A 25006-nucleotide genomic window follows, 5' to 3' on the forward strand; every position below is an offset into this window, starting at 1 on the left:
ATCTGCAAAATAACACACGCACGAGTGTGAACACAGTGCACACAGCTACGCACGCACAAATACTTCCCAGTTTTGTCAAGTTTCATTTTAACATGTTCCAACATCCCTAGCTATCACACAAACACTCAATTTTCTGTCATGTTCCATTTTTCAACATGTTCCGACATCTCCAGCCATCACACACACCCAAGTTTCGTCAAGTTTCGTTTTTTTTTTATATGTTTCAAATGCTCCAGCCATCACCTTATTGAAAATCGCAATGGCTGCCAAAGAAACCTCCTCAAGCCATTAGGACGACAGAACCTGATGATAGGTCTTAGGTTCCAAGGAATCAGTCTCGTAAGCAAGGACTGACTCCTGATGATACTCTATATTCTTCCAATCAGGATATGACAAAGAAGATAACTTGGCAGCACTCAATAAACAATCTGTCCCAACAGCTCATAATGTGTGACAAAAAAAAAAAAGAAAATTGAGATAAACTGTCCTAGCTTGAGAGGAACACTGATACAAAAGCAAGATCTCAGCCAGATAATACTTCAAATCGTTGATCAGATTACCTGCGAGCCAATATATCATTAAGAGCGTCATCATCCAAAACTGGAGCATCTTCTTCTTTCTTACTCTCCCTTAGGAGGGACTCCAGGTATTCTCTTCGATCTTCGGCACTGTGGTAGGATTACAGGAGAAGTCTTCAGAAAAAATCAAATAGATATTCTGGCAGTTCTCTGAAATATCTGAGCCTTCCGAGGTGTGAAATTATTTGAATAAGGATTCTAACTTACCTTGTATTGTTATCAAAAAAACCAGCAGTAATGCTCTGATTAGCAACTCCCAGTTTGTGCTCCGCTGAAGCTCGGACTTGTTCCTCCACAGTTTGAACCTATCACAGCATTTTAAAGTAACTTACTCAAGCATAAATGGAACAGGACAACTAGAGACACAAGAGGCAGCACTCACTACCCATAGTTTACACTGTTTAATAATGATTTTGGCCATGTGCAATGAACAAAGATGTACAAGCAATGATTAATATGGTTCAAGTTTAAGGTGCTAACTTGGGTTATCATCGTCAGAGATTAGTGCTAAATGTAAAGCTTAGTGGCATGAGGAACAGTATTTATGCAGCCCTAATAAGGATAATGCTCAATCCTATCTACATTCGATGCAAAAATATTTATATCCAACTTCAAGGCAACTCAATTTTTCAAGCCTCTTCTTTTTTTTTTTACATGAAAAACACCCATTTGTCTAGGGAGTGAAAGCAAGGATTGGAATTGATTTAGTGTAACCCACTTTGAAAGGAAGATTATTGGTGCCCATTTCCTGAGAAAATGGAAGAAAGTTGAAGTTTATTCAAGTGATTCCCACCAAGCAGAATTTCCAGATAATTTACTCCGAATCCCTATCCAACCAGGTAGATTAAAAGAGTCTTTTCCTTCTATTTTCTTGATAAATGAACACAGCCTTAGTTTACCCACCCCTTACTGCGGACCAGAATATATTTACAAGTTAACAGTACAACAACAACAACTCAGCCTTATCTTAACTAATGCATCAGCTACATGGATCCTGTTACAAAATCAAAGAGAAATCACACCAGAATCTATGAAGAGAAGATGATAGAAAGAGATTACAGGATTATGGGAGAAGAAGACAAGAAGAGACTGCAAGGAGAGGAGCAGTCGATTGTCTGTTGGTTTCTTCCCTCCATTGTATTATATATATACCAAAGAGTTACACCAAATAAGGTAAGTAGTACCGTGTACAGCAAGATAACAAGAAAATTGAAACTTACTCTAATTAGGAAACCAAATAATAATAAAGCAACCTACTCTAACTTGAAAAGGCTGGGACAAACCCCCAACTCGTGACTCAAATATCTCAACACTCCCCCTCAAGCTGAGTATATATATATATATATAAATAAACAAATAAATGCAACACCAGCCTTGAATAGTAGTTGTAGACTCCAGTAAGCACAAAGAGAACCCAATCAACCATTACAAAGCCAACAGCAATAGTAGATCAAGCATCAGCAGCATAAGCAGATGAAAACTGCCATGTAGAACATCACCAATCCAAAATATTATAGCAGCAACAGCAGCATCAAAGGCTCTTCCCAACGGAGGCAGGTAGTAAGTAAGGTAAGTAATAGGCAGTATAGGTTACTACAAACCAAGCAGCAGCATCAGATTGCTGGAGACTAAGTAACAACATCAGGTTGTTGGGAACCAAGCAGGTTGCACTGTTGCTGAATATAATCATCTTCAAAAGACAAAGTTGTTGCTAAGGACAAGAGCGGATAAAGCATATAAATAATAATAATCTTGAGCTGATGATTTGAGCAGATAAGAATTCTAATCGAGTAGATAACAATGATCCAATTTCTTAAGCAGATAATACCTCCAATCTCCCCTCAAGTGTAGCAGTACATGTGACCAGATAATGCAAAATATGTAACAAGAGAATATGTCATCAATCCAGATCCCAATAATCATGAGCAACATAATAAAATAAGTTACAATCTCCCCCTCACGGCATCAAATCTAAACAAATAAACTCCAACCACCACGTCATGCAAGTACCAATTTTTCTTAAAATTGCAAGTCAAACTGATGTGATCTCACCCACCATAAAAATAATATGTCAAATAGATAAACCCAATGGCAATTCAATAATTACATCTTTGATTCCCAACTGATGCAGAACAGGGTCAAAATACCCAAATTGGGTTCAGTATAGACCCATCCAAGTACATAATAGGCAATAACAAGGGGTAGTGGCAGAACCATAATTAACCAAAATGTCCAAGGGGAGTTAATCAAGGTGGAGTGGCAATCTGGTAAATAACCAAAATTGTAAAGGGGTTATTAGGTAGGTTAAGTGAAGCTAAAACACAAAAGGAATTAGATTTATTGTCCAGGAGTAACCTAGGAAGGGAGTGTAAATTATGGACTAAAGAGGATAAAAGGAGATATGGGGCATAAAGGGAAAGTCAAATAATAAAGGAAAGAAGATTTGATGCCTTAGCCCTTAAAACAAGGTAATGTGAGTGAGTGAAAAATAAGGACTAAGGTTAATAAAGCCAAAAGGATAAGGGTAAACCTGGAAAGTAGGTATTAATAAGAAGTAACATGACTCTTTCATGCTACAGCAACTATCGAGAACACCCCCCCCACCCCAAAAAAAAAAGGATCCAGCAGAGCTCCTTCAAGCTACGTCTTCAACCTACAGCCGAGAAACCAGGGAAAGAAGATGGAGGAAATAACCACGCAACCAGCAAGAAAACTTTCTCACTTGACAGCACAAGGGTTTGTGCAGGTATGGTAACCTAGGCAGAATGACTGAAGCAAATCAACAAAACCGAAATCAATCCAGAATATAACAGCAGCATGTGCAGCTATTGTTTCTCTTCTTCTTGACTGATGAGAAAAACCAGCAAACCAAACACTCGATTCCAAGAACTCAAATCAAATGTTGGTGTTTGGATTCAGGATCGAACTTCACAGTCGATACAGAACTTCACAGCGATGTGGGAAACATCCCAAGGTGGTAACAGGGGCAGCAACATAGTCTTCTTCCTCTCGCAATCGTACAGCGGAAATACTTTGACATGCAGGTGGAAATCAGGCGGATCCCCCCCCCTCTTTTTTCATAGAAATTACCAAAGCAGGACACCCTATTTTTTCTTGGGGAAATTACGTAGATCCACTGGATAAGATAATTTATTACAAAATAAGAAGGTCTAAAATTTATTTTACATTCACTAGTTTCAAGTTTAAAAATATTTACTTAATTCCCAAAGTTAGTTATGGTTCATGGGACCTAAGAAAAGATAAAAGCAAACTCCCTAAAATAACCCTAACCTTACTTACAGTTCATAACTACTAAGGTGGAATCACATTAGTATTGTGTCTTGGAAACCAACGTGATGACCAATGGTATTTGTTCAAATAATTTATTTGACAAACCCTGCTTTGGGTGTAGCAACTAGAAACAGAAGATGTTAAAAGAAAAAAAAAAGAAAAAAATAGCAGCAAAAGATGTTGAAGAGGCCTACGCAGAGTGGTTCTTGCAAGTCATTTTGTTGTCTTTCAACCCATCCAATCACATAACTGCTATGTACAGCAAATCAATATCTTATTATGGTTCAAGTTGAGCAACCCCACCAACATAATAAGTGTGTTCGTGCCCGCTCGAAGAAGAGTGTGCATGGCTTCTCTAGCAGGTGTGCCTCTTTGGTGAAAGAGCAACGGGCCAAGATTTATATACTTCGACGCTGCGCAACCATGCTTTTGTGCTGGTACATCCAGGGTGATGATTGATCATTAGAGGAGAGGGAACCCCTTTATTGTCCCAAGTATTCTTCCTTCCCGTTTCTCTCTGACTGGGTACTTTGGATTTCCTTCCCCGTTATTCCCCTCCTCCTGAATATAGCTCACTATGTTCGTTTGGTGCGTTGAGCCCTCATTCAATTTAATGGCTATGGGGTGGCTCGCTTCTTTTTTTTCCCTCTCATTCCTTCTCTTCTTTTTTACCTGATCAACACACTTGATTGGGTTTATGGACATGAGGGAAGTTTCTTGTTGTTCCACTGCTTTTTACTGAACTGAGATCTAAACTGCAGGTAGCACTAACGGAGACCTTTGACTTGGACTTTGTTTTGTTTTGTTCTGTTTTTTTTTTTTTTTTTCCTCTTTTTGTGGGAGGGTAGTAGTAGATTCAAAACGGTTTAAAGACGATGAAAGGACTCCATGTGTTTAAAATGCTATTTCCTCCTTTCTTCTTTCATATTTTTTCCCCTGTATTTCCATAGCAGATGTGCATTGTGTTGTTAAACAAAGATGTAATTTGTGTTTCATCCCAATAATAGAAAATTATTTGAACAAATACCTTTGGTCATCACGTTGGTTTCCAAGACACAATATTAATGTGATTCCACCTCAGCAGTTATGCATGGTAAGTAAGGTTAGGGTTATTTTAGGAAGTTTGCTTTTATTTTTTCTTGTGTCCCATGAACAATAACTAACTTTGGGAATTAAGTAAATATTTTTAAATTTGAAACTAGTTAATGTAAAATAAATTTTAGACCTTATTTTGTAATAAATAATCTTATCTGGTGGATCTAGGTAATTTCCCCTTTTTTCGTCTTCTTCATGGATCTGATACCATGTTACAAAATCAAAGAGAAATCAAACCAGAATCTATGAAGAGAATAAGATAGAAGGAGATTACAGGATTAAGGGAGAAGAAGACAAGAAGAGACTGCAAGGAGAGGATTAGTCGATTGTTTTTTAGCATCCTCCCTCTATTGTAAAGAATTACACCAAATAAGGTAAGTAGAACCTTGTACAACAAGATAACTAGAAGGTAGAAACTTTCTCTAATTAGGAAACCAAATAATAATAAGCAACCTAGTCTAACTTGAAAAAGTTGGGACAAACCCCCAACTTGTGACTCACATATCTCAACAGATACTTATCCTCCAATCAGCTCTATTCAATGGATGCAAGGCCTAAGTTATGCATGTCTTTCCTCACCATTTCTCCTTTCATTTTAGGTCAGCCCCTAGCTCTTTTAACTCCGTCAATCTGAATCAAATCACTCATCCATAATGGAGCATCTAAGGACCTCCATTGAACATAGCCATGCCACCTCGAAAGACTTTCTCATAGCTTATCATGTATCAACGCAACTCCCAAAATCAGCTCTAATTTGATCATTCCTTATTTATCCTAAATAGTTTTGCCATCCATCCATCTCAACTACACTGAATTTATCTATATGATGTTTCTTAACTACCCAACATTCCGCATCATACATCATAGCTGATTGTATGACTGTCCTATTAAATTTTCATTTAAGTTCTAAAGGAATATGTCGATCACACAACACTCCGGATGCACCTCTCCATTTCATCCATCCTATTTTAATAACATCCTCTATATCACATTCTTTATTTATGATTAAGCCCAGATAGCTAAAATAATCACTTTTTAGAATCTCCCTCACATCAATTTTCACCACTTCATTATCCTTCTTAGTGTCACTAAAGTTACACACCATATACTATGTTTTCATTCAATTATATTAAAACCTTTTGACTCCAAGGTTGATCTCCATAACTCCAACTTGGTATTAATCATGCTTTTGTCTCATCCACCAAAACAATATCATCATTCATCAACACAAAGCATACACCAAGGAACTTGATCTTAAATGTCTCTGGTTAAATCATTTATTATAAGCGCAAACAAATAAGGGCTTAAACTTGATCCTTGAAGTAACCTAATCGTAATTGGGAATTCACTACCTTGACCCCCCCCAGAGTTCTTACACTAGTCACTACACCATTACACATATCTTTAACTATATCTATATATTTACTTGAAACACTTCTCTTCTCCAATACATGTTAGATTAACTCTCTAGGGACTCTGTCATAAGCTTTCTCTAGGCCAATAGATACCATATGGAGATCCTTCTTGCAATCTCTAAAACTTTCCACGAGTCTCCTAAGTAAGAAGATTGCTTTTTCGTGGGCGTCCTGGGATAAAACCAAATTAGTTATCCGTAATAGTAGTTTCTTGTCTCAGACGAGTTTCAATAACTCTCTCCCATAATTTCATAGCATGACTCATTAGTTTAATGCCTCTACAACCACTTCACCATTGAATATCACATTTATTTTTATAAATCGGAACCGCAATGCTTCTCTTCCATTCATACATCTAACATTTTCTTTGTGCTCATAATCTTATTAAATAGCTCAATTAACCAAAATAAACCACAGATTCCTAAGATATTCCACACTTTTATTGGGATCCCATCTAGACCTGGTGCATTGCCTACTTTCATCCTCCTTAAGAATTCTTTTACTTCGAACACCCTAATTTTCCTTATATATCTACAACATATGATGTCTTGATGAGTAATGCATCGCTCCGGGACACTATTACTGAATTGTCATCATTTAGTTGGCTGTAGAAATAATATTTCCCTCTCTCCTTAATGTCCTCATCCCTCATTAGTACTTTCTCATCTTCACTTTTAATACATCTAACACGGCTGAAATCTCTACTCTTCCTTTCCCTCATTTTAGCTATCTATCCCTTTCCTTTATGCTCAGATCGTTATAAAGATGGTGTCCCGGAAGGAAGGGGAAAATCTATCAACCCCAAATTAAGCTTTGCAATGTTTCCAACAATCAATCACAGCCTACTTCTAGAACTCTTAACCCTTATTACTTCTAAGAAGCACACTAATGTTCTGTCGGGCCATCACCTGCAGATTCAGAATTTCAGATAGCTTACAGATTTGAACTACATCAACAATGAACAAGGATAATGACCAACTTGAACAAGGACAGAGAAAGGCGACCATGAAAAGTGAACATCATGGAGCAACAAAAAGAGCTGGTGATCTGTCTTGGAGTGCGATGAATAAGATTTTTTTTCCTCATGTGGTGGGTCTAATTATGACATGTATGATATGGCTCCACATAGAAAACCAATCATTGATTACTAACGTAAGTCAGCCATTCCATAACCTGTGCAACAAAAGAAAGTTCATTTCATGTGCAAATACCATTAAAGGAAAACCAAAAATGTGACGAGCAAAGAGAAAGCACATAAACCCTATTCAAACACAAATGAAACCAATAACATGATGGAATAACAATAAAGCTGATATCAAACGCTGGAAAATCTAAACGCCCTTATTTATGGTTAGATCACAAGTTTTTTTTTCCCTTCAAAATAAATAAAAAGCAAGGAAATATCTACCGTTTCTAATCGCAGAACAAGTACATCCCTCTTCTGGCCAATGCGATGAGCCCTAGCCTGTGCTTGCAGGTCAACCTGAGAGCAACATCAAGCTTTAGAAGGAAGCTAATATTATTGATAACTGGATAACAAATCTTGATATAAGAGATCTTATATATATTGCCTGAGGATTCCAATCAGTGTCGAATATGATAACAGTATCAGCCGCTTGAAGATTCACTCCAACACCTCCAGCCCGAATGCTATACAACATAAAGACACAGATCCAATTGAAGTATATAATACGCTAAACATCTTGCAGTAATAGATAATTGAAGATGCCTGCAAATAAGTAGAGGTTGCCATCCAACTTGCCTAAGCAAAAATATAAAAGCAGGAGAGTCTGGTCGATTGAATTCCTCAATAAGGGCACCACGTTCGTTTCCTGATGTATGTCCGTCCAACCGAAGGTAACTGTAACGCTTCCAGTGGAGATACTCTTCCATAACATCAAGCAACCGAGTCATTGTTGAGAAGAATAGAACCTGCAGGATAATCAGACCTAGATCAACCCGATTATTGTATGAGAAAAGAACTTGCACAATACTTAGCCCCACATCAACCTGCAAGATAATTCGATTCTTATAGGCTCCTAACTATTTAAAAAGAATCACACAAGAACCAGAGGCAAAAACATATAAAAAAAAACCAATTATTTGCTGCAGTCTGTGAGCTTCATTATAAGAAAGGGCTACGCTTTCACTTATCAACAATATTTTTAATGTAATCTAGATAAAAATACCTACTGGTGGAGGGAAGAGAAAGAAATTGAGGAGAGGAGAGATCATGAGATAAAAGGAGAGGGGAAAGAGACCAGGGAAGGGAGATCATAGGGGGAGGTGGAGAGAGAGAGTCACAAAAATGTGTGGGAGGGGGAAATCAGAAGATAGAGGCAACAACCTCAATTAAAAAAAAAAAACAACCCAACTATTTTCCATTCAACCAAATCGTGATGAGCTCTAGCCTCTATTTTATAAAAAAAAAAAAAAAAAAAAAAAAAAAAAAAAAAAAAAAGGAAGAAGAAGAAGAAGAAAGAAAGAAAGAAAGAAGAAGAAGGAGAGAGAGAGATTGACACAGAACTCTAATTGATCAGATATCCAATCATTGACTGCTTTAGTTAAGCAAATAACTAATAAAAGCATCGTTGTCAAGGTGGCTAGGTGCCTAGGCGACAACTAGGCATGCCTTGACAACTATGAATAAAAGAAATAACTAACTGATTACAAAACTTCCTTCCATACGCAGGTTGCATTAGGAAGTTATCTATTCCAACCAAAAAACAAAACAACTAAAGTAATTGACTCTAAAAAGAAACCAAATAAATGAGGAAATAATTCCTAATTTGGCCCGCCACTTGTGTAGTGACAAGGTTCCTGAAATTCAGGAACTCAAATAACTGCAAGCTGTAATACCTCTATAAATGGGTCCCACAAATCGTGGCTTTAAGGAGACCAGAAAATTCCACATGCAAGGCTGGTCCCGTGTTACTGTTCATGTGAACAGTAAATTGGTTCTATAATAAACTAAATCAAGCCTGCAACCCTTTTAAAACAATAGTTTGTTGAAAATGTGATGGCATTAATGTACATGAGTTCCCTCATGATTGAGGACAGTCGCTTGTTCTTCCATCCATGATTGACCAACTATGAGGACATGTTTGGAAGAAGAAAATACATAACATAGAGCACCATCGAACTAGGAAGAAATTGGAAACTTGATGAAAACATCACACCATCGGATTCAACAATAGCCTTACCTGTCTTGGACAACATCTCCACCACAGACAGCAAAACAAAAATCTCTTCGCCCTTTATTTATGAACAGAGTAGAAGTCTTTCCATTGGGTAAACAAACTCTAGTCTTGAACACAAAGGTATCCATGGCCAGGTTTGGCTTTGATACCAATTAATGCAGATCAAAATATCTGATGGTGGTGGGAAGAGAAAAAAATTGAGAAGAGAATAGAGATCGCAAGATGGAAAAAAAGAGGGAGAGAGGAGAGGGAAGGGAGATCATGGGGAGAGAGAAAGAGAATCACAAACATGGAGGGGAGAAGATAGAGGCAAGTAGGCAACAACCTCAATTCCAAAAGCAAACCAACTATTTATCATTCAATCAAATCATTGGTGAGGTTTAGGAGAGTTACTACTTGACTAAAACAAGAAACTAGTAAAACAAATAAATTAATTGATTAGGAAACTTCCTTCCATATGCAGGCTGTGTTGGGAACTGTTCTATTCTAACCAAAAAACCTAACCAACTAAAGTAACTGAATCTAAAAAGGAAACCAAATAAATGAGGAAATCTGCTTCTTGTTTTGGCTGAGATGGAGAGTAAAAAGAAACTAATACAGATGAGGAAACTAAATCTTATCAGATTTTCCCAACCAGTCCAAACAAATAAGCAATAAGGAAATAAGTCCTAAACTGGCCCATGACTTATGTAGTGATAAGGTTCCTGAAATTCAGGAACTCAAGTAACCGCAAGCTGTCATACCTCTTCAATGGGTCCCACAAACCTAGTTTTAAAAAAAAAAATCCACACACAAGGCTGGTCAGGTGTTACTGGTTCCATAGTAAACCAAATCAAACCGAAAAGGCTCAGACCAGGACCAACCCTTCTCTTTTTTTCTAAGAGAATACTGCATCACAATGAGCATGCCTAGAACCATTAGAAAGTTCTGCTTAAAATTAAAATATTAAAAACAAATGGTGACAACTAAGAAAATATGGATAGCCAACAACATCTGAACTCTATCATGATTGCAATGTTTCGAATGCATGATTGGGTGCTGACCAACCAGGAATCAGGCACCATAGTATTTTGCCAAAACATTGATAATTTTTATTTTTATTTTTATTTTTTTTTGGGGGGGGGGGGGATGGTGGGGCCTGTGCGGATGTGGGGGATTAAGTTTAAAATCACAAGAATTGAACTCTAAGATGAGAATTTGATATGAAGCGTCAAGACTCAAGAGCAGGTTCAAACAGGAATTCAAGGAGTATTGGATTCCTTCTGAGATAATCAAGATTTGTTTGATTTGATTACCAACACAATCACACATTTAGTATGAGTTTCAAAAGCACAATCTCATGATGCACTTTAAATTTTTGCAAAATCATTTGCTCCATTTTCTCTGACTATGGATCCACAACCAGTATAATCCACGCTTCTAGAATTCAGTTGAAAAATCAACAGCTCAAAGGCAATTCCAAGACAAGAACTGAAGGCCCATAGCTTAAGAGGTCCCTTGTCGTTTGAGCCTCAATCTGCTATTTTCACGGATTTCCCTCCTAACGTGATCCAAATGACATGGAATTACTAACACAGTATCTTTTTGGTTCACTTCTGGTTCTTTTTATTAGTAAAAACAAGGATAAGTTTTACCAATGAATGAGTTGCATATTAATAGACATTGAAAACTTAGTTACAGTGGTACCTTGTCTGGGTCATCATACCCGTACCAATCGTCCTTGTACTTGGTACGGAAAGGGTACCATTTCGGGGACGATTCCAAAACTTTCACCATTTCGGGGATGATTCCAAAACTTTCCCCAAACAGCTACTTGCATGGGTTGAATCTATAATCATATAATGGGCGATTTGGATTAATTTCATACAAATTGGATTAATCAATATGATATGGATAGTTCAATAAATCATTTGACTGGGTTGCTTATAATGTACAATGTAACTCTTTTTCTACACCCCCCCCCCAAACAAAAAAAAGTAATGCTCCTAGTTATCTCCCCTTAGGCTGTACTTCATTATTTTTATCTTTTAATCTATTCTAGCCTATAAATGAACAATAAAGTGTACCAGATAAGAACTTATATAGTAACAAGACACTACCATATTACCAAAATTGTATACCCAAAACGCATTTTTAGAGGAAGTGCCAGTAACACATACAATTCTTGGAACCTATGATTGCATATTCAGACCGAGAACTTAGTCAGAGCCCGTTCCACTATTTATATTATAAAATTGAGAGACAGAGAGAGCCTGTTAAGCATCCATTAGTCACCTTTATGGAAAGAAGCAATAGGAATATTAGTGAAGAGAAATCAATTCCCGCTTTGCTACCATTGAAATTGAATTTCTTAATTCCATGATTAGCATTAGCTTTTACATAGTACAGCACGGGGCGGTTTGAGGAGCTAGCCAAGCATAGGGGTACATGAGAAGGTTCTGAAGAAGCCTTAAGAGAACATAGTAGGGTAGACATTAATTTCCTATTGATGGTATCCCTTTCTTATCATGTGAATACATGAGTTGTTTCTGGTTATTCTCATTCTAGTTTTCCCTCAATTTCCACTCTTTAACTTTGGTCTCATCTGGCTATATATGATAGATTGAATCTTTAGTCTTGAAGAAGACATATAGCTTAGCTATTCAAATATCACATAATTCATTGATTACATACTCAAGAAAAAATTGGTAAAGATGGACAACAATATGTGATGTCAATAAGATGACAAAGGCTAACATCAAATTTAATTAAAAGAGTAAGGAGGGAATGTCTCTGCAACACTACCGTCAAAAAAATTTCCACCTACCCTATGATCAGTCGCTTTTAACTTGGGTAGTAACCTATCTAACATTTCAAGCTTTCCACAGAGTCTTACAACTGGTGGCAGATAATGTTTTGGTATTAAAGTATCAACCTGCAAAATGAGATCACACCATGAGAAGACCATGTAAAAAAGGCAAAGAGAATTATCATACCTCAACATAAGACATTCTATGGAAGAACAAAAAAATAACGTGCCTCCTCTGCATGAAGTTGGCTGAGGTATGGATGATTGCATATATTACGTAACTCCATCACAGAGTTGTGCACCGACCGAACCTGATCACAAAATGCAATTATAGTAATTATACAAATAAGTACTAAAGTAAGATATGAGTTCAATGCCCCAGATAGTAGTGATCAAGCCAATCTTTAGAGAAAAGAAAAGAAAATGCAAAGAGAACCTTTGAACTTCCAATGGAACCAAGATTGTCTTCAACCCTCTTCATTAAAAGCTTCTGATAAGCAGAGGCCTCACATCTTACGAGTCTTTCGATCTTCTCAGGCAACTCATTCTCAACCTACAAAAGCAGCATTTTAAAAATAAAACCACCTCAAAACAAAACAAAAGCTTTTGATTTCATAACTTATGAGGAAAAAAGGGCACATCAATGAAAGATGTTGTAGAACAAAATCCTTGCAAAATCCTCAGGCAAGTGACAATTCATCAGGTTACCCGATGGGGAATGAAACCCAAAATAAGGGAGCTGTATTACTAGATAATAGATGGGTCCTTTATAAGGAGGGCGGACCTCAGCGCAACAGTAAGGTTGCTCCATTGCGAACTAGTGGTCACGGGTTCAAGCCAGTAAACAGCCTCTCTGCAAAACAGGGGTAAGGTTGCATATATTATGAACCCTCCCCAGACCCCACAGTGGCAAGAGCCTCGTGCACTGGGTACACCCTTTTATGGATCCTTTATAAGAGTTACCATGTAAACAAATCTTGATCTTGAAACATGTATGGAACTCCTTGTTAGAGTTCATGTAGTAAGGGTATTATTATTTATGGCTACTTTGTTAAATAAGCTTGTATGTTACCTCCCTGGGTATTCTTATGATATTGTGGGGTATTGATGTAATCTACATGTTATTTCACAAGTTAGTAAATATAGGGGAGAGAATTTGATTCTTTCCCCAAGTGTTTCTCGCACATCTTTCTCTCTTGTTATTTTCCAGCATTACTCTGAACTCTTCTCAGATACAGACCAAATGAAAACCTTACTTCCACCTTGTCCTTTTCTCAGTTACATAAATCATTACCACCTCTATTATGCAGAATGCATATTGATAGTATTTTTATTTATTTTTTTGCTCAGCCATAGAAGGTCATTAATACAGACAAAAACCGCACATGTATAGGGACAAGAATCCACTCAAAGTAAATGCACAGTAAGTATAAAAATAAAACAAGTCATTTGCTAACTCCACAGAATGATGATTTAAGAAGCCCCAACTTTACTAACCCTCTCTTATTCTGACACTAGCAATGAAAAAAGCTGCAAAACCCAAGTTACAGTACCTAAAAAAATGAAAAGAACCAACAGTGTAATTCTCATGGCAATCATGAAGTTAATTTCTACATGGCCCTCGACTTGGGCATGGTCAACACACTAACTCTATAACAACAATTCAACTCAAAAAAGCCTAATCCTACTAATCAGGGCCTGTTACATGAATCCTGTTTCAACATTAGACACTAGTGGAAATATTCAGTGATAGTGCAAATACATGCAAACAATTAGCCCTACACAATTTACTATCATGATTCATCATCTTGGTCAAAAGATTCAAAACTGCGAGATATCCCAGTTTCAATAGAAACCGAGTCAAAACCTTGAGTCAACACTGACTTGTACCAAGTTTCGACTGGTTTCGACCACTTTTCATACATTTCGGTGGTTTCGGCCAATTTTGACTGAAACATATCAAGTTTCAACCAATTTTGACCAGTTTCGGTAGTTTCGACCAGTTTTGACCAGCCCATAACATGTCAAGTTTTGCCCAGAAAATACTGGTTTCGACCGTTTCTACCCACATCTCGGTTTTGGGCTTGGTCGAAACCGGCCTCAAGATCGAGATGTCAATCGTTTTTACAATGACAAAGCAAATCACTATGCAGCTTTCATGAGAAAGGAATTAACCTTTTCCTAGCAGAGGTAGTGGCTTAGACAATGAATATCTAGTGAGAAACATATCATAACTTGGGAGGATGGATAACATGGAGAAGTGAGGTAACACGGTTAAAGAGACAGGTAGAAAAACAAAAATAAAATAAACAAATGAGAACCAGTTGGGCTGGACAGTGGAACAGGGGACCACCACCACCACATATTCTAAATCTCGAACCTGCTGGTTAAACTGGGAAAACCAGAGCTGGATCCAATTACTAATCTCTACATGCAAATTTCTCAAAATATGAGACAGACAGGAAGGGAAACACAGAAGAGGTAAGAGTACACAGGTCATAACAGCTTTTATTTAAATTGATATAGCCATAGAATTGTCCAGGCCCAACAATTGAGAATCTGAGCACTGAGCAGTGCACCATTCTGAATTAGGCAATTTGGAATCAAAAGGAGTAAATAAAGGGCCATTAAGCATAGTTCAAAATCTCGATCGAACCCACCGATATTTCAAGAAATGTTTCAGTTTCTACGAAGGTCAAAACGAAACTTGGTGTGACTTAGTAGGAATGAAGGGCGTCAACCAAAATTTCAGCATTTTGGCCAAATTTTCGGCTTTTAGTTGGAAGTTCAGAGGCAATACCAACAGGCTGTTTAGATACTCAATTGCAAATGAAATGGGTTGAAATTTTGAACCATTTCATTAGTTTCTTCAGTTTCAACTGAATTGAGGAAAAAAACTATAAAACCCGACTTCCAATTTTTTGCCAAATCACCTCCATTTCTTGTTGGAACAAGGTGTTGGGGACTACTTCAACACATCTACACCGATGATTAGCTTGATTTGTGCAAGATTCCAAGTTAGAGGTATACCCATTTTTCCAAAATTATTTTTGCAAAAAACAATTTTTTATCTGTTAAACACCGTGGGCCGATATATGACTTCCTTTTAATAATTTTTCATCATGAATTATTTTTTGAATTTTCTGGTTAAAAAACTGATTTTCTTCAAACAATTTTTTAGAAACAAACAGGGTTAATATGCATTAGTTAAGACTCAATTTTATATACGTTAGACACTACTGGCAGATCTACAGCTTCAAGGTGTTTCTACATTTTATAATTTTCAGAAATCAAAAAATAATTAAAAAGTGGGAAAAAAAAGGAAAAAATATTCTGTTTTAGCTTGAAATTTTGGTTTGACTTTTCAATTGAAAATGACGATTAATGTCTTGTTCCACCTTAACTTTGGTTAATTAGAGTATTAATATTTAATAAAAATTATAAAAATAGTTTATTTAGGAAAAAAATATATATGAGTTAGGTAAAAATTATGAAAAAGCTTTGTTGTTGCCTTTTGAGTTTCAATTGATGTAGAAAAATTAATAATGTAGCTTTTTTGGTTGCAACAATCTATGAAGACTGCATAATGGCTGCTCGGAGAGGAGATTGGAGTGGAGGCATGGCATGGACAGCCATGGAGGCATGGCATACACATTGGAAATGAGAAAAAAAAAATTCAAAATGTGATTATCGAGGAAGAAGACCATGGGAGGAGAGGTCACTAGACTGAAGTGGCATATGGCTGATGGATATAGGGATGTGGCCAAATGCCCTAGGGACCTTAGTGAGGTGCAAAAGATCATGGCTGCCCTCATAAAGAAAGAAATAAAGAGGATGTTGGCCAAGCAAAAGACAAGGGAAGAGTTTGATGAGGCGCAGAGCCAGAGAGACTGCCAGCAGCAAGAGATGACTCAGACATGGTTCGAAATCTCGCCGAAATTTCGGAATTTCGGTTTTTTTTTTTTTTTTTTGGCCGAAATGAAATAAGGTTCGAAATAACATTTGTACAAAATTTTGGTTGAAATTTTGACTCTGTCTCACCTATCTCAATCGTTTCGATTCCATTTGCATATTTTGAAGGAAAAACACTCCAAATCTCCAACAAACCTCTAATTAGCGACATCATCACACATTTAAACTTCCATTGGACTCCTACAAGATCTACACATTCAAAGCTTAGGAAAGGTAAAGTTCTTTCTCCAAAACCAGGTAAAATTTTCAGAACAGCTTGACGGTTGTAGCCAAACAAAGGTACAACTCTAAAACAATGTCATGTCCTAATATTTTTGCATTTTTATGTTCTAAGCATGTTTATTAACCTTAAAATAAGTTACCCGCCAAGATTCAGGTCAAAATATGGCCATTTGACCACCGAAACAGTCAACCGAAACAAACAAAAAAAAATACACCATTTTGGCCAAAATTTAGCCGAAACGAAACGAAACTTCAGTTTCTAAACCCATCGAAACACCGAAACGAAACAAGATTTCGAACCTTGGACTCAGATTCTAATAATGGTGAGGACTACATGCCTGATGATGTGGAGATAGAAGCAATGGTGAGACATACGGCTTACTAGGGCAGCATGACAAGTTAAACAAAAGCATGAGCAGGGTGGGTTAAGAGAGATAGGAAGAGTAGTTGGTTCCTCCAGAGCAGCTGCACTAGAGGTTGGCGGTAGTTGTTCTTCTACACAGAGTATGATTTTTTTTTTTTTTTTTGGGGGGGGGTGGGGAGGGGGAAGAAACAGAAGCAGAAAGAGTTGCCTTACCAGAGATCACAGAGTATGATTAGAGCCCAAATCCTAGTAGATGAGAAGGTCATTGACATTGTGCAAGATCCTACAGTTTTCAGGACTCAGAGCAGTAGACAGAGAAAACTAAAATACGAGTGGTCCGACTGGAAGGGTCAAGTAGCCGACGTCATGTCAAAGTGGTTCTTTTCCCATACTATCTCAGCACATGCCACAGAGGACCTTATTATCATAATATGCTAGACATTGTAGGGAAGGTTGGGAAGGAGTGAAGAGGCCCACTGCATACGAACTCATCCTTCCAAGAGGAGTACAACAGGCAAAGGTGAGGCCAAAGCCTGAGCCGTAGTCCATCCAATTCACAGGAGATTCAGTTCAATCATGCTATACAGGATGCTGACCACGGTGCATGTGCCCCCACATGTTCAGGCTACTCAAGAGACCCACGCCGACTGTTCAAATCAGTTGCAAAGGATAGCATGGAGATAGAAGTTACGATCTTGTCTGGCATTTGGATGCCTGAGCCTAGAGAAGAGTAGTGGATCTGGTGTGTATGGACAGCCAGGACTGTGGTGGGCACTCTCATTCTCCACAAAGGGCTCCGCTGCTGTATATGGTGGGTATAGTGGTTATGATCAGTGTAAGTCATCTTCGTTTCCTCTGCATATGAGGACTAGTCCCAGGGTAGGTTTCATTTGTCGATAGCATTTTCTCATTCCCAGCCCCACCAACAACCATAGCCCTATCTACCAAGCAGCTACAGTGAGTCCACACTTGCATCGTCTTCCTGGTTCAATGGTCTATATCCTAGATTGGGTTACCGAGAGTATGTTGATGATAACATATATCAGGCTGCTGTGTTGGACTTCGAGTGCTTTTATAGGATACCATGGCATGGCCATCTTTTATGATAGTGTCGGAGGAATGGTAACATTGGCTGCAGTAATCTTCTGGTGTTTTGAGGCTCCCTGGAACTCTATGCGGTGCTGACAGATTCGGAGGAACAATTGTACACTTGAACTTGACTACATATAATGCACTATTAATGGTTCTCTTCATTCCTAATGCATATTTGAGTTTTTTTAATTGAATTTGTGTGTTCTAGTACTAAATGTAGAATAGGCTATATTAAAGAAGGTATACAATAAAGTATGACATACACAAGCAGCCTAGGGTCCAAAACCAAACTACCATTTCAGGTGTGTTTTTTTTACAATCTAAAGGTTTCAATATGTCTAGAGATGCTTAGTTAGGGTTTCCCTAAAATTTTGAGCCAAAGCCCAAAATACTTCGGTTTCAACCAGGGCTAAACTGATATTTTAAACCCCGTCATTAAGTACCAGCATCAATGGACTGCATGACCCAACAACCATTCTGATGAGTGATGACACTCAGAAACTCCAGTCATTAAAAAGTTTCCAGTCAAAATTCAGTACAGTTGTACTGGATGCAGTTTTCAAAACAAGATAATTAAGGGTGTAGAGTACCTCAAATATATGAGCCACAGCCCATTGAAGAGGGGTGGAGGTCATAATGTGCAGCAAGAGTCAGTCCCCAGAGTCTACCCCCACGCACATATGGGAGTTGAGACTGGTTTGCTAGCTAAATAACATAACAATAATAAAACTTGGTAAACTGTTAACTATGATAATATATAACAGTGAAATGTTGACCTGTTTCCAGAAGTAAAACAGATTAAAAAACAAATAATGGAGAAGGTCGGTGTGTCAGGTCAACAACCACCATCGTCAAACCTTTGCCAAACCTTTTAGCATGGATCTTCAGAGTTTTTTGGTGAAAGAGGGTCCATGTAACTGAACCCATTTAGTTAGGATAAGGCTGAGTTAAGTTGTACAGATTGTTATGTTGCCAGCCAATTCAAAAGAGTAAGAATTTAGAATTGTTGAGGAATTAACCACTACAATATGGCTTCGACTAATAAGTACAAACTGGAAAGAAAAAACTGGCTTTACTGTGAGCATGGAGAATCATGTACGGACCTTGTGTTTCAGCCTCCGGAGAACAAAAGGTCGAAGAACTTGATGAAGTCGATTTATAATCAAAAGATTTTCCTCCTCAGAAAGTAGAGCCTAATCAGTAATAAGCATCAATAATAAAACAAAAGTCAGGAAAGAGATTTACTTTCAAGAAAAAAATTTAATAAAATCTACACCACAAAATCTCAAAAGAATGTCAATGCTTACTTCATCAGGTGAGTTATCACCACTACTCTCAAAGGGCTTATTGAACCATTGAGAAAAATCCTCTGATGAGTTGAAAATGTTTGGTAATAAAAAGTTGAGTAATGCCCATAACTCCTCAAGGTTGTTCTGCACAAAAGACAAAGATGCAAAAAGAACTACCAATAGTATCTTTTCCCAACAACGACCAGACTTCATGCAAATATTCAGGTGAAAGAGCCAGATGTAGGAAATTGATTAACTAAAACAGATATGTCTAGCCACAAATCGGCCGGGAGGTGGGAGGGAGAAGTAACAGAATATAAAAGGTATTGGTTGTACAGAATTTAATTGCAGTGCTAATCTATGACAGTAGGATCAACACAACATGATAGTATCCCAGATAGGGTAAAAAATAATAAGATGAAGGGAAAGAAGAAATTATGACGATTTATATACCAGATGAGATTAAGAGAACTTGTTGGGAGGTGAATATCAATAAATAAAAAAGCTTGTGTTTTCATCTAGCTAAAGTAAAAGATTTCATTGTATGGGGCTCAAAAAGTAACAGCAATACTCAATCCAGGAAAAGGAGAAAATAATAGCATAAACAGAAAACAAGCTAAAAGCATAGATAGGATCATCAGTAACCTGAAGAGGTGTTCCAGTCAACAACAATCTATGAGAGCTCTGATAGTGTTTCAAGTCTGCATTCAGTTTGCAGGAAGCATTCTTAATGCGATGGCCTTCATCAATTATTACATAATGCCAATGTATTTTGCTTAGTCTAGGTCTATCGTGTTTGTTCATCAAGTACTCATATGTTGTCAGAAGGACATTGAATTTTCCTTGGGCGATCCTTTCCCTGAGGGGACAATGAAATAAAAATCATTCTCCAAACAAGAAAAATAAATTTCATTTTCCCTGTGGGGACAAAATGAAATAAAATAATTCTCCAAACAAACAAAATAAATTTCACAATGATACGGCATTACTTGAATAACCGACGCCGCTCCTCAGGAGGTCCTGCATATGCAATCTTGCTTATGCCAGGAGCCCAGAAGTTAATTTCTGACTCCCATCCTGGTAACACAGAGGAAGGTACTACCACAAGGAAAGGTCCTCTATCATTTTTTGTTTCCATTAGGTAACAAATCAGAGAAATAACCTGCAAAGGTACAACTTATCAGATTTCTCTATCATAAACGAGTCCAAAGCTGTGACAAAGAACAGAAAGTGGCCTACATCAAAAGTATTGTATCATTCCAGGCAGATAACACCAAAATACCTGGACAGTCTTTCCAAGACCCATTTCATCAGCAAGAATTCCATTCAAATGATTATTGTACAATGAAACCAACCACCGGAGGCCATTCATCTGGTACCTACACATCAAATCATTCCAGCACATAAACTTAAAAACATACCAAAAAAAAAAAGATTGTCTGTAATTAACACCAACTACAAATGTTAAAAACATTACATGAAGAAATAGACAAAAAAGAAAAGTACTGAAAGAAATCCACAAACAGAGAATCAAAATTCAACTTACTCCCTCAATTTCCCCCCCTGAAGAGAAGTTGGCTGCTCTGTTATGCTCTCTTTTATACTGCATAGACATTGCATAGACAAATTAAAATGAACTGAAAAGTCTCGACGATAATTTCATGAAAAAACCAAAAAAATAAAAAGTCCAGAATTGAAAGTTGGAATATAACATGTAGGAAAGAACATCATGGTGATTCAAACAAAAGGCCGGTTTGACTTAGATACCTATGAGCCATCAGATAGTACTTTTCATTGCTTTCCAGATAATGCTGCAAAGAAAAATTGAGTTAAATCAGATGGAGAATATGAAGGAAAAAAATCACAAATTAGGCAACTTACCTGTGCCTGGTCAGTCTCATCTTCATTCTCAATAGCAACCTCCTTCTTTTCAACAACATTTGCGGACCTACTCTCATCCATATCTGTCTCAAAACATCGTGTCATGGCCTTTGCCTCCTGTAGTTTGGCACCCAGCTTCTGAAGATACTTTTCAGTCTCCTTGAGCAGTTGCTTAACACGATCCGATTTGGCATCCTATACAATTATGTAAATGTAATAATGTGAAATAATATGCAAAAATTATAGCTACCTTTTTAAAAAAATTAAAAAACAAAAAAAAGAGCATATAATAACCCAGAGGGCCATTAAGAAGTAAAGGATCTACCGGACCTGAACCATCCGTAAGTACCCCTCCACATCATTGATCTTTAATAGATTAATCTTCTCACGCTGAATTCTGTCAATCTTCTCACGGTGTATCCGTTCCTTCCTTTTATGGAACTCCTTTACATATTTGTTGAAACCCTTCCAGCGCTCTCTCTTAATTTTAAACCAGTCATCCATTCTCTCCCTACAATACAAGTAACCAGTCAAATTATTTTTAAAACTATAATACCAATACAAAGATCAGATGAAAAAATTCAACAAAAGGAACTCTACTTGTAATAGCAACAAAATTGGCTAACTTAGAAACAAATAACAAAAATCCATCTCTGCAGTACCACAAAGGTAAATCCTTAGATTTCCACATAAACCAACGAACACTTTGAGAACTGCATGAGTGAGACCTACTGAGGAAAATAAATTACTAAATGAACCAAGCTCAAAGATACATACTTGTGAACTTCTATTTCAGAAAAGAACTCTTTCTGCCTCTCATGAATTCTCTTCTGTCGCTCCTCCTTCATTTTCTGTTCAAATTTTTCAATCTGTTTTATCCGCCTTCCATGTTTATGTTTTTTAAATGCTCTCAAGCGCTCCATGTCAGATGTGATAGGTTTGAAGAAATCATGCAGAAAATCACTGCCACAGTAAAACAAATACACTTTCAGAAGAAAAAAAGCTAAAAAGCATACGACACCTAGTTAGAAGCAGGAGATGACACAAAGTTTAACCAGGTAAATAAACAAAAGATAAGGGCTTTAGAGATGCCAATTAGACTCAGATAATAATTACCTCCGCAAGCGACGTTGAAGCTTAAGCAGCTGAAGCTTTTTCAGTTCAATGACACTTCTTGTCTTAGCAGAAATATCTTCAGATGAACTCACAGTCTCCTACACCATAAATGTTAGCACAAACCAAAGTTGATAATTATAAATAAACACTTCTAACCGGCAAAAACAACGCAGTTTCTTTCAATTCTCTCAATGCAGTTAAACTAGTATTGATATGAGAATTTGAAAGAAGATAATAAACCACAAAGTGTAAAACAAGAAGTACAAACAGGGAAGTTCAGTTAAATTCAAGTGGGAAGAAACCCAGAAACAAAGGCAGTTTGTAAATACAAGTATGAATTCATTTCCGATACAAATGGAAAAATGAGTTACACATACAGGAAAAACATGCTATGACTTGTGACAAGATATCTTCCATGGAAAATATGGAGAACAATTCGCCACCTATTATTAGATTGTGGAAGGAAACAATCAATTTACCTATGAACATGGTTATCAGACTAGAAAGCAACAAAAAGAACCATAGAAGATGTAGTTCTAGCAGTGCCAATTTGTTAACACCATGGACACAAGAAGTTTAGCAGTCATTTTCGTGACTAAGGCTATCCACTGCATACGTGTCTGCCCTGTCTGATACCAGTCTGATCCAAGAAATCCCAAACCAACCATTAAAAGCATGGCATAATGGTTCTTGGACTATGTTTGATCCTGATCCTTGTAAGGACCATTGTGGCTTGGCATCAACAATTCAAACAGTCAGACCACAACCTGACTGCCTGGTCCAACAGTCTATGAAGGCATAGCCTTAAGATAATAAATAAATAAAAATCTGCTAACGCATAGCTTCTGGTAGAAGTGTTATAGACATTATCAAAATATCTGCTAACATATTTATGGAGTTATGGTAGAACTGTAGAAGTGCTATAGATATTGTCAAACCTCTATAAGCATATGCATTATTAAATAACTACATCATATATGGAAATGCCCTTTCACTTTTTCTTTCCCCTACAGACAAATGGTCCACTTTCTTGAACCATGTGAATAGCTGATCTGGTCGAACCAATAGATACTATCCACTATCTCTCTAATGGTTCTATATGGGTTCTCGTTCTCATTAGCATAAATGACAACATCTCTTTATGTTTCTTGCTACTTGAGATTTTCCACTTCATGACACCTTAAAAAAAAAAAAAGGTTATTACTCGACAATTTCCAAGATAAGTCAGTTTTCAACCAAATTTGAGAATTCTTATTTCTTGCTTGTCACATTACCAAGTTGAACAGATACTAGATCATCAGAAACCCAATCAGATGCTTCTAGGCAGATTCAAGACACAGGTTTTGGGGAGCTTCATACATGTAGCTATCAAAACCTAAATCTAGCTATCAAACAGACATGTATCCAGCTCCAGATTCAGTTCTAAGTGTGTGAAAACTATCAAAGTGCATAGATACAAAACTTGAAAAAATATCAAGGAAAATCCCTCTTGAGAAAAAAAAGAATCAAGAAAAATACTATTATTTTCAAAGCACACCTTTAATTTATCAAAAGAGGCAGTAATTTTTTCCTCCATCTTCTTCTGTTTCAGTGCCCAATTTTCTTCCTCAAGCAGCTTCCTTTTCTGTCTGTCCATAATCCACTTCTCTGAGGTAGTGTACTTCGGAGAAGGTGGAGTCTCAAAAGATAATGACTTTTCATCCTCTTCTTCCACTGAAGATTTTTCCAGCATGGTAATTGGATCCCCACTGAGGGTAACCATTTTGCATCCATCTGAAGCAATTTGCTTTTGAATCTCAGATCCCCTTTGATCATCTGAACCACAATTTCCACCAACAACAGAAGCGTTAGTAAAACTATTGAAAACAATAGGCTCTGCTTTTGCACTATGTTTTCCTCCCTGCAATGCTTTCATGGTTAATGGATTCACATCCTTTGGAGGCATTGGCATATGAGGTTCAACTCCTTTCCCTGAAAGTCTGTTCTGCTCTCTCAATGGAAAAGTGGATGGATATTTATCTGCATATCGCCTTGCTTGCATAACAGAAGTCTCCACCGTAAACAATTTGTTTACTCTATCCCTGTCGCCATAAGTTTGAGACTGATTTAAATGATTTTCTTCTCTTTCTAAGAATTGTTCATGCTGAAACAAAGAAGTTCCAATTGCTCCCTCAGTAGCCTCGTGATGACAGCTGATTCCTGTCCAGATTCGGTCTCCCCTTCCCACTTGTTGATGGCCATTGTCAGGATCATCCTTATCTTGAATATTCTCAGAAGAAATACTGCTATGGTTCATTGTGGATTCAGGCTCCAAGGTCGTAGCCACGCCCACCTGTGATTCTGCTGTTCCTTGAGTCTGCATTTCATCCTCAGGTTTTCTTGTCGCAAACAGAATTTTTTTGCTGTCTTCTGTTAGCAGTGACTGGTCAGTAGGTGGACAGTTTTGTTTTTCTATCTTCTTCGTGTTCTCCGTGTCTTTTGACAAGGAGTCAGTATCTATCAGACTTCCAGTGGATGAGGAACCTGGAATAACTTTTTCAGCTTCTTTTATATCATTTGTTCTTCCAGATCTAACCCCTACTTCAATACTGTTACTTGGCCCCATTAAGGATGACTCTTTCCCTCTATGGTCAATCAGTTCCCTACGAGCTCCATCTACACTGCCACCTGCTCTGACAAGTACAAGAATTAAGGAGTTGCTAA

General features: G+C 37.4%; 1 protein-coding gene across 6 annotated transcripts in view; it reads right to left on the reverse strand.

Moving 5' to 3' along the window:
* Positions 1–25006, reverse strand: part of LOC122090990 (chromatin structure-remodeling complex protein SYD-like) — a 40571-nt gene that overhangs the window by 8396 nt on the left and 7169 nt on the right. For 4 of the 6 annotated variants that reach the window (XM_042660780.1, XM_042660781.1, XM_042660778.1 and 1 more), the window contains 20 exons: positions 23841–24970; positions 22304–22401; positions 21965–22150; positions 21518–21698; positions 21188–21382; positions 21074–21117; positions 20853–20909; positions 20589–20685; positions 20296–20468; positions 19952–20165; positions 19325–19450; positions 19121–19210; positions 12804–12920; positions 12598–12678; positions 12386–12493; positions 8142–8311; positions 7951–8029; positions 7788–7862; positions 786–883; positions 561–668 (listed from right to left, as the gene is read on the reverse strand). In XM_042660780.1, coding sequence (XP_042516714.1) covers positions 561–668; positions 786–883; positions 7788–7862; positions 7951–8029; positions 8142–8311; positions 12386–12493; positions 12598–12678; positions 12804–12920; positions 19121–19210; positions 19325–19450; positions 19952–20165; positions 20296–20468; positions 20589–20685; positions 20853–20909; positions 21074–21117; positions 21188–21382; positions 21518–21698; positions 21965–22150; positions 22304–22401; positions 23841–24970 — 3427 coding nt within the window. Of the gene's footprint in view, positions 1–560; positions 669–785; positions 884–7787; positions 7863–7950; positions 8030–8141; positions 8312–12385; positions 12494–12597; positions 12679–12803; positions 12921–19120; positions 19211–19324; positions 19451–19951; positions 20166–20295; positions 20469–20588; positions 20686–20852; positions 20910–21073; positions 21118–21187; positions 21383–21517; positions 21699–21964; positions 22151–22303; positions 22402–23840; positions 24976–25006 lie in introns of all 6 variants that reach the window. The other 2 variants (XM_042660782.1, XM_042660784.1) reach the window with 2 other exon arrangements.

The sequence above is a fragment of the Macadamia integrifolia genome, chromosome 10 (assembly GCF_013358625.1).
Source record: "Macadamia integrifolia cultivar HAES 741 chromosome 10, SCU_Mint_v3, whole genome shotgun sequence".
Taxonomy (NCBI): Eukaryota; Viridiplantae; Streptophyta; class Magnoliopsida; order Proteales; family Proteaceae; genus Macadamia; species Macadamia integrifolia.